Genomic DNA, 16,819 nt, shown 5'->3' with positions numbered 1-16,819 from the left:
TTGTGTGTTATGCACATGTGTGCTGCATGTGTACATGTGTGGTATGTGCACTTTGTGTGTATACGTGTGTATGTGGTATGTGTGTATTGTGGGTACTTTGTGTGTTGTGCATGCATGTAGTATTCATCTGTGTGTGGTATGAGTGGTGTGTGTACTTTGTGTGCTTATGTTGGCGCATGTACATGTGTATGTGGTATGTATACTTTGGTGTGCACATGTGTGTACATGTGTGTGGCATGTGTACTTTCTGTGGTGTGCACATGTGTTTACGTGTATGGTATGCATGATGTGTGTTCTTTGTGTATGCACATGTGGTATATGTACGTGTGTGTGGTATGTGTGGTGTGTACACTTTGGTGTGTGTACGTGTGTGTGGTAAGTATACTTTGTGTTTGTGCTGTGTGCTATGTGGTGTGTGTGTGGGAGCTTGCCTACCTGCCCTGGGGAGAGTAGCCCCATCCTCCAGAGTAGCTGACCCGCCCTCTCTGAACTCGTCCTGGCCTTTGCAGCCTTGGTGGTTTCCAGCGAGGGGGCTTGCAAAGCTAACGCCTGTTTCCTTTTTATCATTTATTCTCTCTGGAAACAATTTGAAGGCCAAGCAGAGCACTCCTGGGTTTGCATGTGCAAAACAGCGATGTCCCATTAGAACCACAGAGGCGCAGGGCCTCCCGGAGCACAAGGACAGGTTGTTTGCGGTGATGTGGCTGGCGGGGAGACTGAGTCTTCTGGAGACAGTGATAGGGGCCTGGTGTGTGCTGTAGGTGTGGGATGAACGGGCTGGCGTTCTGGGATTCGAGCAGCCTGTGATTTGACAGCCGATTGGTAGCTCTGGGCAGAACTGATGGGAAGGAAAGGAAAGAAGGAGATGCGGCAATATTGAGGGTGACTGACTCCGGAGAATCCAGATCTTCCAGCAGCTCGTGAAACCCATCTCCTGTCTGGAGCGCACTGTGATTTGGTGGAATACAGGCAGCAAGTCCCTCAGGCCCCTGGTGAAAAGCGTGCAGTGTGACACTCTCTTGATCGCTCCCTCTTCCCCATCTCACAATGTGTTTCAGGAGCCCCAGGGACTCAGTGATACGAACATACCAAATCAACCCTGGGTGTTTTCAAACACCAGATCAGAGAGGTGGTAAGAAAGAGCAAGAGAAAGAAGAAGTTCCTACTTCTAGGTTCTGTTTGAATTCACCTAACCTCATGAGATGACACAGGGAGATCAGTTTGGTTTGTGTATTTTTGTATTCAGCAGGCGCTTATTGCACACCAGCTGTGTGCCACGCCTGAGGTAGTCTCTGGGGTTAGAAACACCGGTGAGCAGGGCCCATCGTGAAGGGGAATGGTGCTCGCTTCCCTTGCCTTCCCTGGACACTATTGGGAGCTGCTTTTTTTTTTTAATTTTAATTAAACTTTTTATTTTAAGATCATTGTAGATTCACATGCCATTTTAAGAAGCAGCACAGACAGATCTCATGTACTCTTTGCCCATTTTTTCCCAATGACAGCATCTTGCAAAACTATGGTACAATATTGCAGCCAAAATATCATCAATACAGTCAAGTTTCAAAACATTTCTATCACCACAAGGATTACTCATGTTGTCCTACTATAGCCACATCTACCTCCCTCCTACCTCACCCCCTCCTTAGCCCTGGCAAACAGCAATCAAGTCTCCATTTCTACATTTTTGCCATTTCAAAAATGTTAGATGAGGGTGCACAGTAGTTCAGTGATAGAATTTTTAAAAATTTATTTATTCATTAAAAAAATAAAGAAACAAAATAAAACATACATAATGAGTAATTCATAATATCATCACTTAGTTGCATGTTCATCATTTCTTAGAACATTTGCATTAATTCAGAAAAAGAAATAAAAAGACAATAGGAAAAAAAAGAAAACGAACACAGGAAAGAAAAAAAAAGATTATACCTACCATACCCCTTACCCCTTGCTTTCATTGATCACTAGCATTTAAACTAAATTTATTTTAGCATTTGTTCCCCCTATTATTTATTTTTATTCCATATATTCTACTCCTTTGTTGACAAGGTAGATAAAAGGAGCATCAGACACAAGGTTTTCACAATCACACGGTTACATTGTGACAGCTGTATCATTCAGTCATCCTCAAGAAACATGGCTCCTGGGACACAGCTCTACATTTTCAGGCAGTTGGGAGCTGCTTTTAGGATTCCTACTTTCTCTTCTTCCAAGGTGTGGGCAGGAGGCTCCTTCCTCCTTGCCTCATCTCCCAGGACCCTTTGTCAGGGCGTTGTCATGGGGTGAGGATTTCCATCAGGATTACCTGGCGAGCTTGTTGGAAGAAGGAATTCCAGCAGGTTCCAGTGAGGCCATGCCCTTCAAGTTTGGGTTGGGGGCGAAGTAGAGAGGGGTGTGTAGGAAACAAGATCACTGAGTAAATAAATAGACTATAAGGCAGAGTAAGATCTCTCTTCAAAGAGTTCCAGTCCCTGAAATCCTCTCTGCCTCACTTTCCTCATGTGTTAAAATGGGATAAAAACATAAACTGTCTGGAATATAGTAAGTGCTCCATTCATGTTCACTTCTGAGCCTGCACAGCCTTCCCTCTACTACCTCATGCTTCTCAAACCCATGAAAGGGTCCCCCTTCAGAACTGGCCCCTTGAGGAAGGACCTTGTCTGCGCCCTGGCTTTCATCCTAGCCCCTCCCCGTGGCTTTGGAGCAGGCCACGTGGGATTAGGCCAAAGCTCTTACTCTAGAGCTTTGCAGCCTCTTCCCTGGGGAAGCTCCTGGTTAGTGACTCAGCTGCCGTTTCTCTCTGCCAGGAATGGTTCCTTGAGTGGCTGAACCCCTTGGAGAACACTCTTCTGGAAACACCTTCGCCACATGCCAGCCCAGCCAGGTTTCCACATATCTGCTCCCCACCACGCCTCTCCTGCCCAGGAACGCTCTTCCCAAGCCGACTGAAGGCTTCCAGAACCTTCGAGATTGGGGCCACTCAATTCTACCTCATGCTTTGGGGCTGTTGCTAGCTATGGCTCCCATATTCCACTTGCTGCTGCTGCTGGGGCTGTGTGGGAATACCATTTCCAAAGGGGCGCCTTCGCCCACGGAGTCGCCTGATGTGTTGCATTTTGAGTTGCCTGCGGTAAACTATGAGACCAAAGGTTCCCCCAAAGCAGACCCCATTGGAGTTCTCTTTCGAATGGTGCATGTCTTTCTCCACGTGGTACAGCCCCACGCATTTCCTGAAGGTAAGTGCAACTCCGGACGGAGATATGCTTTATCTTCAGACAAACATACATGCATGCTCACAAGTTTTATTGCCTTTTTAAACAATATAATCACTATATAATGTGTCCAGCATTTTAAAGTATGAACTCCAGGGTGATCCAACTGCATAGGAACAGAAAGTGTTTAAAACACAAGCTAAGAAAACTTAAATGGGTTGCCACAAACGTGGGTTATAAGAAATGGAGTTTTGCCATGCTGCGGTGTTAGTTTTTCAGTTCTTTATTCTCTTCTCCTTCTTGTTCCTGGCCCTCTCCACTTTTTGTTTTGTTTTTGGTTCGAGCTGTGAATTCTTCTGAAATACGTGTCAAAGGTAATCTCAGGGTAAAACTGCAAAGTTTCCATCATCAGATGAAAAGTTAATAATTACCTGCATCTCATGACCAGGGCTGGCACTGGTCCATCCACCACAAAATGCAATTTTGACATTGTTTAGGGTAAGGCCTATCCAAACTTGTTTACCTGGGTAACTGTTTGCTTCGGTTCTAAGAGTTTGGGTGTGAGGAAGGGAGGAAGGGCCACTTTTTGGAGTTTCTGTGGCGGAGGGCTCTTCTTTTATATACACAGTGCTCTGACCTGAGCCCTATCACTGTTCACTTACCTGTACTTCAGTCTTCAGGGTTTGTGTTTACCTGAATGGGATTATGGGCTGAAAATGGTCTGTTGGGAAGCATCTGCTACTAGGGTTTGGCAGCCTTAAATGTTTTTTTTTTTTTGAGATATGTGCACCTACCATAAAATCCATCCAAAGAATATAGTCTGTGACTCATCACGTAATTGCACTCAATTTTAAAATATTTGCATTGCTAAAAAACAAAACAAAACAAAGTAACCATCCCATACCTCTTATTCCCCTCCCCCATTGTTGACCCTAGCATTGTTGTGCTACATTTGTTATTGTTAATGAAAGACTATTAAAATGTTAACCGTTAACTTTAGTCCGAAGAGACTACAGTGTTTTTTTTGTTGTTTTGTTTTGTTTTTGTATGCTCTATGGCGGTATTTTTCCATATAAGTATCCCGTTATTGCAGCACCATTTTTGTTGAATTTTTGTTTGCTTGCTTGCTTGTTTGTTTTTGGGGGAAGTGCATGGGCCGGGAATGAGCCCAACTTTTGACTGACTTAATGTTCTTTTCCCAAGCTCGTTCTGAAAACTATAATAAAGTTTTGAATAGTGTTGTTTCTTACTAAAAATTATAAAATTTGTAGTTATCTTTATCTTTTTCCATAGCCCTTCAGTTACTACTATTCAGAAGAGGCTTGTGGTGTGTGTGTGTGCGAGAAAGCAAGAGAATATATTTAGAGAACATCATCACTTATTTGTGTTATGGACAGTTTATAGATTTTCATTAAAATACATTTGCAAAGTTTGAATTTTTAAATATTCACTAGTCTTAGATTAAGAAATTGAAATAGTTTTAAGCATAGTTGTCAGGTTTTAATTAAAGTTTGATTCCATGAAATAAATCATTATAAGCTCTTCTCATCGAAGACAGTCTTGAGCTAATTGTGTTTCTTACTTCTGTCACTGCTTAAAAGATTAAGTTTGGTAGTCCAAAGGGTGGGAGTAGAAAATAAGTTGATTTTATTTATTTGTGTTGAATGCAATGAACAGAGTTCATTGTTCTTTGTTTATGTGTAGACTCAGTATAAAAGTAATTGAATAAACAAATACCTACTAGTGCTTTTAGTTTTGGTTTCTTTGTTTGCGTGTCTGCTCTTTTTAACTTAAACGGCATAAAATTCAGTTTATAATATGAGTTTACAATTACTACTTCAAAAAGATTGGGCAGCATCCCATGGGCCATCCTAAAGCATATCATGTAATTAGTTAATCCTATAATCTCTTTCCATATGTTGTTCTATTTCGCCCCATCTTGATTTCAGAGGAAAGATACCTCATACTTATTCTATAAGCAAAAGCATTGTTTTCCATCTTTCAATCAATTGGTCAGGTTAGAAGGCATCCTTTAGCTTTCTATAGAACTTCTAATGCATTCTAGGGCTGTAAACTTCCCATCATTATTAGTACATGGAGCTGTGTGGGAAGAATTTAAATCCTATTGTAATCTGAGGGTGTTAGCCTTGTTTGCTCCTTGACCTTCATCAATACTTACTACCTTGGAGACAGAAATCCTCAAAAGTTTTAGCAGTAGACCAAATGATAATTAACCCTTAAAAAAATAGTTTACATAGTTTAAAGAATATGATATTACATTTAATAGCTAATTTCTTGACATGTTGGATTTCTTCCACCATCCCACAGCTTTTATTCTTAAATAGTCTCAAAGTGCTCACTTGCTGTCTCTCAACATCAAGGACAAATACAAGGCAATTACGGCTTTTCCGTTTGGTGCCAGCGTGCATTCCATGAGCACCAAATCATGGGTAGATGCCTTCGTAATTGAGATGCAGAGAAAAAGGGGAGGGAATGGGTTGGGTGTTGGATTCCTTTTTAATAGCTAGTACCTTACCCGGAACAGATGACCTCAGGCCAATTCCTTTATGAAGTCATAAACAATATTATCCCATAGACAAGTTTTTTCTTCCTGAAAGAGTCAGGGAGCTCAGGATGCCAAGTCCTAGTGCAGGCTGAGTTGGGAAAGAGGAAACAGGGGCTCTGGAGCTTGGACTCCCTCTTTCATGCCATGTGACTGGGAAGTTTTTCACTTTTACATTTCACGAATATGAAATAGCACATTTTGCATTTGACACTCCTAAGTGGAGTCCATGTGGTATTCTTATAATTATGCAATGGACATATTTAGTTCAGCTGGGATTCAAGACAAAGTCCTATTATGGGCAGAAGAGGTTAGTTTGTATTGGACCAGGAGCACAGGTAACCAGTTGTTCAACTTGGCAGAATGTGCTCTTGCACCCAGCTGTGGGTATTTCAGAAGCACCTGCCCTGGTTTGAAGCTGCTAGAGCAATAAAAGGTGTTGTGCTTAGGTTGGCTAAGAAAAGAGCAGTTCTTTACATATAGGAGGAGTCACTTGTTCATTCATTCAACCTAGAAAGGATGTTGGTGGTAGGATGACCAGGGGAGTGGAGGAAAGGGTGTTCCAGGCAGAGGGAACAGCATGTCCAGGGAGTGGAGGACTGTGGCTTCAGTATGGGGTGAGGGGAGGGCATTCTAGAATAAGTCTGACCGGGTTGGGTGGAACCAGAGCCTGGAGGGCCCTGCCAGGCCAGGCAGTTTTGGAGAGGGAAGGAAGCTCAGACAGTATTTGGGAGGCAGGCATTTACTGGCAGCCCTTGCTTTTTGTGGTATACTGCACTGGGCTCTTATGAGTCAGGGTGTAAGTAGAAATGACTTCTGGGGGGATGACCGCAGGTCAGCTTGTAGGATACATCACAGGGAGGACGGGTACTGGCTGAGAGACCCATCTAGAGGCTCCTGTGGTGATCTAGAAGGAGGTAATAATGAATGAACTGGAAGTGAGGCGAAGGGAATGGGGGAAACGGATGCAGTATCTGTTTTGTGGCCAAAGAACTTGTATCAGATCCTAGCTCTGGCCTAATACCTGCTGGGTGAACTTGGCCAAACCCTTGGCCTCTTTTCTCTTTGATGTAACATGACTCTAATCATAACCCACTTTATAGCTTTTATCCGTGAGGCTTATGTGAAATGATGCACATAAAGCCTATGTTTAAAAATCATGCCTGATAGGCACAGAGAAGAATCCTCCAGAAAGGTAGCTGCCATTAAAATTATTTAATGGGGTGTGCGGGTGGTTCAGTGATAGAATGCTTGCCTGCCATGCGGGAGACCTGGGATCCATTCCCAGCCCATGCACCTACTTGCACTCCCCCTCCACCTCAAATTATTTAAGAGGCAGAATTGACCAAACTTGAGGCCCAGATTGAGGTAGGCAGTGGATGGCAGAATAAGAAGGTGCCTCCAGGAGGGATCATTAAAATGTCCTTGCTGCTGCTCCCTTGGGAACATTCTAGATGGAGCTGGCCAAGTAGGAAGCAGTTCTGTTGCGGTTTGGGGAGCCATGTCCCCTCGGCGAGATCCACAGGAGAAGAACCAGATTTGGAAGCCGGGGCTCTGGTGCGTTGCTGGTTTACTGAGTGTTCTTTACTCTTCCACAAAAATGCCTTCATCTGACAGGCTCTTGTTTCTCTCCACATCTGTCTTCTTTCCTGCTGTTCCCAGCATCTGCTGTAAGACAGATACGCTGATTTGCTAAGTCTGAGCTCGTTTGACCCTCATAATGACTGGGGGAGGAGTGGAGGGTGGTGCTGTTTTGACCTGTTATATCCCCTTTACCGACTGTGAAATTAAGTCAGAAAGAGGTGACGGGTTCAAGGCCCACAGCGAGATTCAAGGCAGATGGAGAAACCCCTGTTTCGAGGAACTAGATATTTCTCCTCTATTCCCCCGCTAACTTGTTTTCCTTTGATTTTACCACGGTGCCTTGAAAATGACTGTAGTTACTATGGGAAATAGTAGTCTTTGCACATTAAAAACGTGCATTGCCGAAAATATCTGGTATGGGTGGTGAGTGGGGCCTTTTTCAATTTTGCGAGGCCGTGATGAATTTGGTATAAATTACGACCCAAATCAGAGCCATTCTAATGGAATGGGCAAAAAAAAAAAAAAAACAAAACCAAAGCAAAGCTCCTCTGCTTTTCTTTTTATAGAGATTCTCTTAAATTATTTTCCATGCTGTGTTAGTATATGTTTTTAAATTAGATTTCAGGATGCTTGACCTATTTTTAAAAACGTTTTAGGCTAAGCTGATTTGCTCATGGGATTTGAGGGGTAAGGGAGTGAGTAGATTGGAAGAGAGTGGCAGGAGTGGGGAGGAGAGAAGAGGTAAACTTGGTTTCTGTGGAATTGAGGTACAAGCTCTATCTTTTGTGGGTAGCAGAAATCTATTCACAAAGGTAACCCCCCAAAAGGAGCTTATTAAGATTCTAGGTTATCTCTTGGATCTCAATGAGAGGTCAGCTACCAGGGACCAGACCTCACTCTCTCTCTCTGCCTATCATCTTGGCTCTTCTCTGCTTATTGCCTCTTCCTTCCTCCCCTTCCCCTCTCTCTCCAGCTTCCCCTACTTCATGGTGGGAAAAAAAACAGGTGCCCGCTTCCTAGGTCAGGCCAGTTTCCTGGAGAGTGGCTGCCAGTTCTTTCTCGTTCATCCCCAATTCTGGGCCCATTGCCAGCCATGAACTTGTTGATCGACTGGCCAAAGTCCTGCCTTGTGGACTGGCCACTCTGAGCCACCTCTGTCACCACGGCATCACAGGCAGAGAGACGGTCCGGGAATGGGTGGGCCGGGCATGCAGCCCGCAGGCGTGTCCGTTCCAATGTCCACGTAGGCTCCAACACCTGCGTGCTTTTAGGTAATTCAGACAAAGCCAGCCTTGTCTCCTTTGGCTCATGTGACTCACTGACAATGGGCTTGATCCTAAATAAACTTGTAGAGGGAAAGAACTAAGGTCTGTTGATCCTGCCTCCCCTGCCCAATCACTGTGTGGGGCAGTCTATGGTGACCGCCTCTCTTCCAAACAATGATAAGAGCCAAAGCTTATTTTGTTCCCACTGCATACCAACACGTCTATGAGCTAGGTACTATTATTCTTCTCATTTTACAGAGGCAGAAGCTGAGGGTCAGAGAATAGCTTTCTCTCTCCTGATCTCCGATAAATGCAGGAAGCGAGAGATCAAGTATGACTGCAAATAAAGAGAGGCCTCCCCAGCTGCTGCTGGAGGAACCAACATAATGTTAACGTGTGTCTGTCCATTGGGGTTGAGCCAGTGAGTAGGCTTAGGACCTGCACTTGGAGAAGCAGCTCTAAAGCACCGTGTGCACCGGTCATTGCTGAGTCAGACCATGGGGTGGGACGGAGGTTACTAGGAGAGGGGAACTCAGGCAGGCTTGACGGTTACCCTGGGCTTGTGTGGAAGCTGGGCTCAGAAATGAGCGGTGGTGAAGAGCCTGCTCTCCAGAGCCACTGCCTTGATGAACCCTGACTCTGCTGCTTACCAGCTCTGTGACCTTGGGCAAGTTACTTGAACTCTCTGTTTCTCGGTTTTTCCCTCTGTAAAATGGAAATAATGATAGTACTACTTTTTGGGTCATCATAAAAGTTATACGAGTAATTTATAAAGCACTTAGACTAGTGCCTGTTATGGTGAGTGCCAAATATGAATGTGTAAAATCCATATTTATCAAAAGCCTTTACATGAATCTCAGGTGTTGGTGACCACATGGATAAAACAGCAGGTATTAGCTTGTTTTCCCAGTAACCCTATGGCACTCAAAGAAACTGGGTAATGTGCCCAAGACTCGTTTCTAGAAAATGTTGGAACTAGATTCAAACACAGCTGTTTGATTCCAAGTGCTTGCATCTCAATTCTGCAAATAATATAGTGCAGCTCCCACTGAGTGCCAAGGCTGGTGCTGTTTGGTCGATGCTACAGAGAGGATGTTGGTTAGTTCTCCTTTCAAGGCTGACAGTGCAGCCAAGGAGACCTCCACTCCGACAGGCAACGGCAATGCAGGGCAGGTTAGTCCATGCTCACTATCAGCTATGAACAGTGGCACATGTCGGGGAAATCAGGGGAGATTTTATAGAGGAAGTGGCATTTGAACTAAGCTGAGAGGGTGTTGAAGAGGTCAGGAGGCAGAGAAGAGCCTGTCCCCTGGAGGAAACTGACCATACAGGGCCTGGATGTTGTAAGCACAGATGGCCTGAGCGCCATGAACCCAGGCGCCAGTCTGGGAGGTTGTTGGAAAATGAGCCTGGGGAGTAGCTGATGGTTGGACAGGAGGCAGGATCTGCAGTGTCATGCCAGCATGTCTGCATGGGGATCTGTCAGTAATCCAGAGTGGGTGTCACTTAGAAAATCCCGACTAATGCTGCAGAAAGGAGTCTCGGAGAGTGTGGACAGTCCACTGAGTGTCTTCCTGGAAATGTTCACTTAGATTTGAACTCTGGCAGCCTAGCTCAGGGCTTGTCAAGGTTTGGCCTTTGGATCAACAGAATCAGCATCCCCCTGGGAGCATGTTAGAAATGCACATTCTTGGGCCCCACCCCAGACCCCCTGAATCAGAATCTATTTTTTTTCCCATCAAGCTTTAAAGTACATAAATTTTTTTGGTCATAGTATAATGTGCATATAGAAAAATACAAATACAGTTTGATTTTTCACAAACCATACGCATCTGTATAAATAACACAGAATCAAGAAGCAGAACCAACCCCCTGAAAATCCTCTTTTGCCTCCTGGTAACTGCCCCCAGCCACCCTCCTGACTTTATATGTGATAATTATCTATATTGTTGCATATAGTTTAAATATTCATCTCATTGATGTGTACTCTTCTACTAGATGGATATGGATTAATTTATTGATCCATTTCTGTTGGGTTTGCATTTAAGAAGTTTCCAGTTTGGAACCGTTAAGCATAGTACTGCAATGAAGGTTTGGGGTGTGTCTTCCGGTATGTGTGTATATATACACACGCCTGTTGGGTATATAGTAGGAGTGAATTGCTGGGTCCTAGGGTATGCATTTTTTGTTTTTTTAACCCATAGCATTACCACCAAACACTTTTCCAAAGTGAATGTACCTACTGAGTCCTTTTCTTATTTCCATGTTTTATAATGGAAAATTTCAAATATGTATAAAAGTGAGGTCTAATGAGCCCTCATTTTCCAGTCACCCAGCTCTAACATCCTTAAAGCTCTTGACTAATCTTGATCCTTTCCTACCTGTACCCACTTCTACCCACTCCTTCATTACAAAGGAACTGGTTCCAGGCATTTTTATCATTTCATCGTAAATATTTTAATATGTATCTAAAAGATAAAAACACAACACTGTTGTCACACTGTAAAAAGTTAACAGTACTTCTTCAGTGTGATCAGATATTCAGGAAATGCTCAGTTTCTTGATTGTCTCAAGAATGTTATTTTTTTCTACTTTATTTCGTTTGAATCAATATCTTAATAGTATGCATACATTGGTTTTGGTTGATACGTCTCTTTACATCATTTTTAATCTGTAGGATGCTCTTCAGTGTCTTTTTTCCCCTTTAAAATGATCTGTTGAAGTAACCAATTTGCTTTCCTGTAGTATTTCTTACAGGCTTCGTTTTGCTGATTGCATCTTCGTGGTATCCTTTAACATGTTCCTCAGTCGTCTGTATTCCTATAAATTAGTACTTAGATCAGATCAAGTTCAATTTTGGGGTAAAAATAATTTACAGTTGTTGTTGTATAGTTACATCAGAAGATGGATAATGTCTAGTTGAATTGCTTTGTGATTTTTAACAGCTACTAATGTAACTGTCTAGATTCAGTAATTTATATGGGCCCAATCCTTTCAAAATCATTTTCAAACATGTTCTCAAATATATTAGAACTTTTAAGAAAAAAAAATGGCTACTTTGCATATTCTGTCACTTGAACTTTTCACTTAACATATGGACATCTTTCCGTGTCTCTTCCTATAGGCTATTGCCAAGATTAAAATGGTTTTTTTGTTTGTTTGTTTGTTTGTTTGTTTTTTTACATGGGCAGGCACCGGGAATCGAACCCAGGTCCCCTGGCATGGCAGGCAAGCATTCTTGCCTGCTGAGCCACCGTGGCCCGCCCTAAAACGGTTTTTAAAGCAAAGAATCAAGATGAATGATACACACCTTAAATATCTTTTTTTTTTAATTTAAAACATTCATTTACCAATCTTTTGATGTAGGGCCAAGTCTTAAAATATTTTTTTAAAGTATTTTGAGTCAATTTTTTGTAGTTTCACAATTAGTGTTTCTGATATAAACTGTACCCAAAATGCGCTCTCAGTAATTTCCTGTTTTGGTTTCTTTAAAGTTGGGCAAAAACTAAAACACTTAGACTTCAGAGTTTAAGATTTTTAGCTCATTTTTTGTCCCCCTCCCCCAGACATTTACATTTTACCCATGTCATTTCATCTAAATGGCTAACCTTTGTTAAGTCATTTTTGAACATTTGACGTACTTTTAAATGCTCCTACTCTATACCTTCCTATTTCCTCAGTTTGGGTAATATTTAGGTACACATTGAACTTATTATATAGAGCCAAAAAGAAGCTTTAGAACAAACCCAGTGCCCAGACAAACAGATGTTTGCAGAGGGCCAGAGGTGTCCTCAGAGGTGGACATCTCGTGGTAAGGGGACAGCATGTGTTCAGCCTCAGGCATCTCTTCTGAGGGAAGGGATTGATTGTGGGGTTATTCGGTTAGCCTGGAAAATGGAGTTGGATTCCTGTATTCTGTACTGTACATTTCTGTATGTGCTGAAAGCCTGTCATCCAGGTGTTTAACTCATGAAGATTCAAACCTCTGTGCTGGGGGAAAAAAAAAGGAGAGAAATAAATAGTGCTAATGATTCCGTCATAACAGAAATATATCATGGAGTGTTCAACTGTAGAAGCTGCGACCTCCATCAGTAGAAAAAGTGCCTCTATAGATGTGCTGGTTTGAAACTGTTGTATATCCCAGAAAAACCACGTTTCTTAATCCTTACTCAGTATTGAAGGGGAAACCCTTTTGATTATTAGATAATCTCCACAGAGACGTGGCACGCCCAGTTGTGGGTGTGACCTTTCAGTTGGAGTGCTTTCGTGGCAATGTGACACATCCAGTTGTGGGTGTGGCCTTTTGATTAGATGGGGATGTGACTCTGCCCATTCCAGGTGGGATCTTGATTTGTTTACGAGGGCTCTTTAAAAAGGGAAACATTTGGGGGAAACATCAGATGGAGATGTTTGGAGAGCAGTTGCTTCCCAGCTGACAGAGACACGAAAGTTTGGAGATGCTTAGAGAGCTGAGTCAACATGTGACCCAGCTGGTTGGAAATGTAGAGCCCGCCAGACATTGCCGTGTGTCTTCCTATGAGATGCTGAGCAAGCCAGAACCCAGAGCTGTGTCCTGGAAGAGCTAAGTGGAGGCCCACGGACGCTTAGAGACAAAACCACTGGCATCAGAAATGGAAAGCAATGAACCGGGAACAAGGACCAGCAGATGCCAGCCAGATGGCCTTCCCAGATCGGCCTTCCTGGAACCAAGGCATCTTTCTCTGGATGCCTTAGTTTGGACATATTATGGCCTCAGAACTTGTAACTTATTACATTCCCTTGTAAAAAGCCATTCTGTTTCTGGTATAATGCATTCCAGCAGCTTTAGCAAAATGAAACAGTGGGCCTTCCTAAGAGACAGGTGATTTAAGGGATTTTCATGGCTGATCCCTCTCTCCCTTCTTCTCATTCACTGTACTCACTACCGAACCTGAGAACCTAAGCCCACTTGAGAACAGTCACTATTATTAGTTGCTTCCTTTCCTGCACTTGCCTTCTAGCAAAATACTTTTTTTTCCCCTCCTGTAAATCTGGATATTCCTCTTGGAATTCTGGAAATCTGGTCCCTCTCATTTTCATCTTACCATCTGGTCTGTGTTATTTCTGTACCATTTACACATTTCACTTGTGCATGTTTAACACTGCATTTTTTTTTTGCTGGGGCAGGCACTGGGAATCGAAACCGGGTCTCCAGCATGGCAGGCGGGAACCCTGCCATTGAACCACCATCCCACCACCCTAACACTGCATTTTAATAGTTTGTATGTTGGTTTCTAGTCTTAGAGCATAAACTCACAGAAGCTAGCAGTGCTTGGTACCTGGGACACCCTTTATAATTGCTTATTTTCATTGATTTGAAAAGGACAAAATATAACTGATTTCAAACTTTTAAAGAGATCAACCTCTTTTTTTTCCCACTGAATTTCCTTTTCTGTTCGGTCTACAAATGTAATTGCTATGTGTCCATTCTGCAAATACTAGTATCACCTGGGGCATTCACTCACTTCTTCAGGCTTTCTAGAGCTTGTGCTCTGCCTTTTTTTAAAATACCAAATAAACACCAAATAAACGCAAACATTCTTAACTTTTGATCATTCCATTCTACATATATAATCAGTAATTCACAATATCATCACATAGTTGCATATTCATCATCATGATCATTTCTTGGAAATTTGCATCTATTCAGAAAAAGAAATAAAAAGAAAACGGAAAAAAATTCATATGTACCGAACCCCCTCACCGATCACCAGCATTTCACTCTAAATTTATTTTAACATTCATTCCCCCTATATTCATCTTTATTCCATATGTTTTATTTGTCTGTTGATAAGGTAGATAAAAGAAGCATCAGACACAAAGTTTTCACAATCAAACAGTCATATTGTGAAAGCTTATGCCATTATACAATCATCTTCAAGAAACATGGCTACTGGAACACAGCTCCACATTTTCAGGCAGTTCCCTCCAGCCTCTCCACTACATCTTGACTCACAAGGTGATATCTGTTTAATGCATAAGAATAACCTCCAGGATAACCTCTCCACTCTGTTTGGAATCTCTCAGTCATTGACACTTTATTTTTTCTCATTTCACTCTTCCCCATTTTGGTCGAGAAGGTTTTCTCAATCCCCTGATGCTGAGTCTCAGCTCATTCTAGGGTGTGCTCTGCCTTTAAATTTTCTTTTAGAACTTCCTTTAGTGTCAGGTTTCTTTTCTCTTTTTGTTTCCCCATTGTCATTGACCTCTGTTAGAGCTTCTTTGCTTTATACAAATTCTAATGCTCCAATTACACCACTTTATCAGTGAATTCCAGTGAGTGGCTCCATTTTTCTTATTAAACTTTAGAGTATACAAGGTTGATGATAGCTATTCATATTTCAGAGACTTAAAATTTTATTTTCACCTGGAGATGCCAGAAGGGAGAAAAGATAAGCAATGAATGAAGTCTGGGTCATTAAATGAGTCCAATTACATATATTGCTCTCCTGCTTAATATTTTTTAAATGGACTTTTAAATATAAAAGCAGAATATATACCTGTTGGAGGGAAAAGCAAATAGCCCAGAAAGAAAGAAACATGAAAAGGTCCCCCCACTCCCCTCTGCAGAGATAATGATTGTTTAAAGTTTCTTATGTTGCCATTCATTGATTCAGTGGGCCTGCAGCGAGCACCTGGCCAGTGCCAGGCTCATGGGAAGGAGCACCCACAAATGATTTGCACGCAGATACTTTTTTTTTTTTTTTTATAACATGGGCAGGCACCAGGAATCGAACCTGGGTCCTTGGGCATGGCAGGCAAGCACTCTTACCTGCTGAGCCACCGTGGCCCCCTTTTATTTTTTTTTAGACACTTTTTTTTTAAGGAATTATTTCACATGTTCTTCTTGCCCTTGTTTTTTATTTTTTATTTATTTTTAACTTTTTTATTGTGTAGTATAACATATATACAAAGCAAAGAAATAAAAAAAGCAGTAGTTTTCAAAGCACTCTTTGAAAGTGTGGCTACCATATAATCCTCTCAGATTTTTCCTTCTAGCTACTCCAGAATATGGGAGGCTAGAAGGCATAACTATTTTTTTATCATCACAAGTGACTTTTTTTCCTTCTTTTTTTGTGAAAAATAACATATATACAAAAAGCAATAAATTCCAAAGCACAGCACTGCTATTAGTGGTAGAACATATTTCAGAGTTTGACATGGGTTACAATTCCACAACTTTAGGTTTTTACTTCTAGCTGCTCTAAAATACTGGAGACTAAAAGAGATATCAATTTAATGATTCAGCATTCATATTCATTTGTTCTATCCTGTCTTCACTATATAACTCCACGATACAGTGGAGCTCACCTTTGAGCTTTCCATTCCTCTCTTTAGGGACATTTGGGATATGGCCATTCTAACTTTTTCATAATGGAGGAGTCTGTCACTAATATAGGGTAGGGAGATAGAATTATCTGATGTTCTGGGGAGGCTGGACCCTCTAGGTTTCAGGACTTATCTGGACCAGGGACATATCTGGAGGTTGTAGGTTTCTGGAAAGTTACTCTAGTACATGGAACCCTTGTGGAATCCTATATATTGCCTTAGGTGCTCTTTAGGATTGGCTGGAATGGTCCTGGTTGGGGGTTGGCAGGTTATGATAGGTAGCAAAGTCTACCTGAAGCTTGTGTAAGAGCAACCTCCAGAGTAGCCTCTCAACTCTATTTGAACTCTCTCTGCCACTGATACTTTCTTAGTTACATTTCTTTTCCCCCTTTTGGTCAGGATGAAATTGTTGATTCATCCCTGGGAACCATCTCCCATGTCGCCAGGGAGACTTTCACCCCTGGATGCGATGTCCCGTGTAGGGGTGAGGGCAATGCTTTCACTTACAGAATTGGGCTTAGAGAGAGTGAGGCCACATCTGAGCAACAACAGAGGTCCTTCAGAAGTAACTCTTAGGCATACCTATAGATAGTCTAAGCTTCCCTGCTACCTGCATAAGCTTCACAAGAGTAAGCTTCATGATCGAGGGCATGGTCTATTGATTTGGGTGTCCCTAAAGTTTGACACAGTATCAAGGGATTTCCTGATGGTAAGGTTTAATAGTTACATATTTTTTTCTCCCATCCCTCAAGGGACTTTGCCAATACTTTTTGATTTTCTGCTTAATATGCTCTAGGATATATTCAGGTATTATAATAATCTATACA

The 16,819-nt window shown here is 42.2% G+C and overlaps 1 protein-coding gene and 1 pseudogene across 12 annotated transcripts in view; both read left to right on the top strand.

The window, feature by feature from the left end:
* The window catches only part of PROM1 (prominin 1), a 326,288-nt gene that overhangs the window by 51,429 nt on the left and 258,040 nt on the right, over positions 1-16,819 (top strand). For all 11 annotated transcript variants that reach the window (XM_077136455.1, XM_077136450.1, XM_077136447.1 and 8 more), the window contains exon 2: positions 2,808-3,236. In XM_077136455.1, coding sequence (XP_076992570.1) covers positions 3,017-3,236 — 220 coding nt within the window. In that variant the 5' untranslated portion in view covers positions 2,808-3,016. The remainder of the gene's footprint in view (positions 1-2,807; positions 3,237-16,819) is intronic.
* The window catches only part of LOC143663055 (ribonucleoside-diphosphate reductase subunit M2 pseudogene), a 35,704-nt pseudogene continuing 22,019 nt past the window's right edge, over positions 3,135-16,819 (top strand). Inside the window, exon 1 of the transcript XR_013165777.1 lies at positions 3,135-3,236. The product of XR_013165777.1 is annotated as a ribonucleoside-diphosphate reductase subunit M2 pseudogene (transcript). The remainder of the gene's footprint in view (positions 3,237-16,819) is intronic.

The sequence above is a fragment of the Tamandua tetradactyla genome, chromosome 19 (genome assembly GCF_023851605.1).
Source record: "Tamandua tetradactyla isolate mTamTet1 chromosome 19, mTamTet1.pri, whole genome shotgun sequence".
Lineage (NCBI taxonomy): Eukaryota > Metazoa > Chordata > Mammalia > Pilosa > Myrmecophagidae > Tamandua > Tamandua tetradactyla.
The sequence above is the reverse complement of the archived record's forward strand: the minus strand, read 5'-3'. Positions and strand labels throughout refer to the sequence as shown.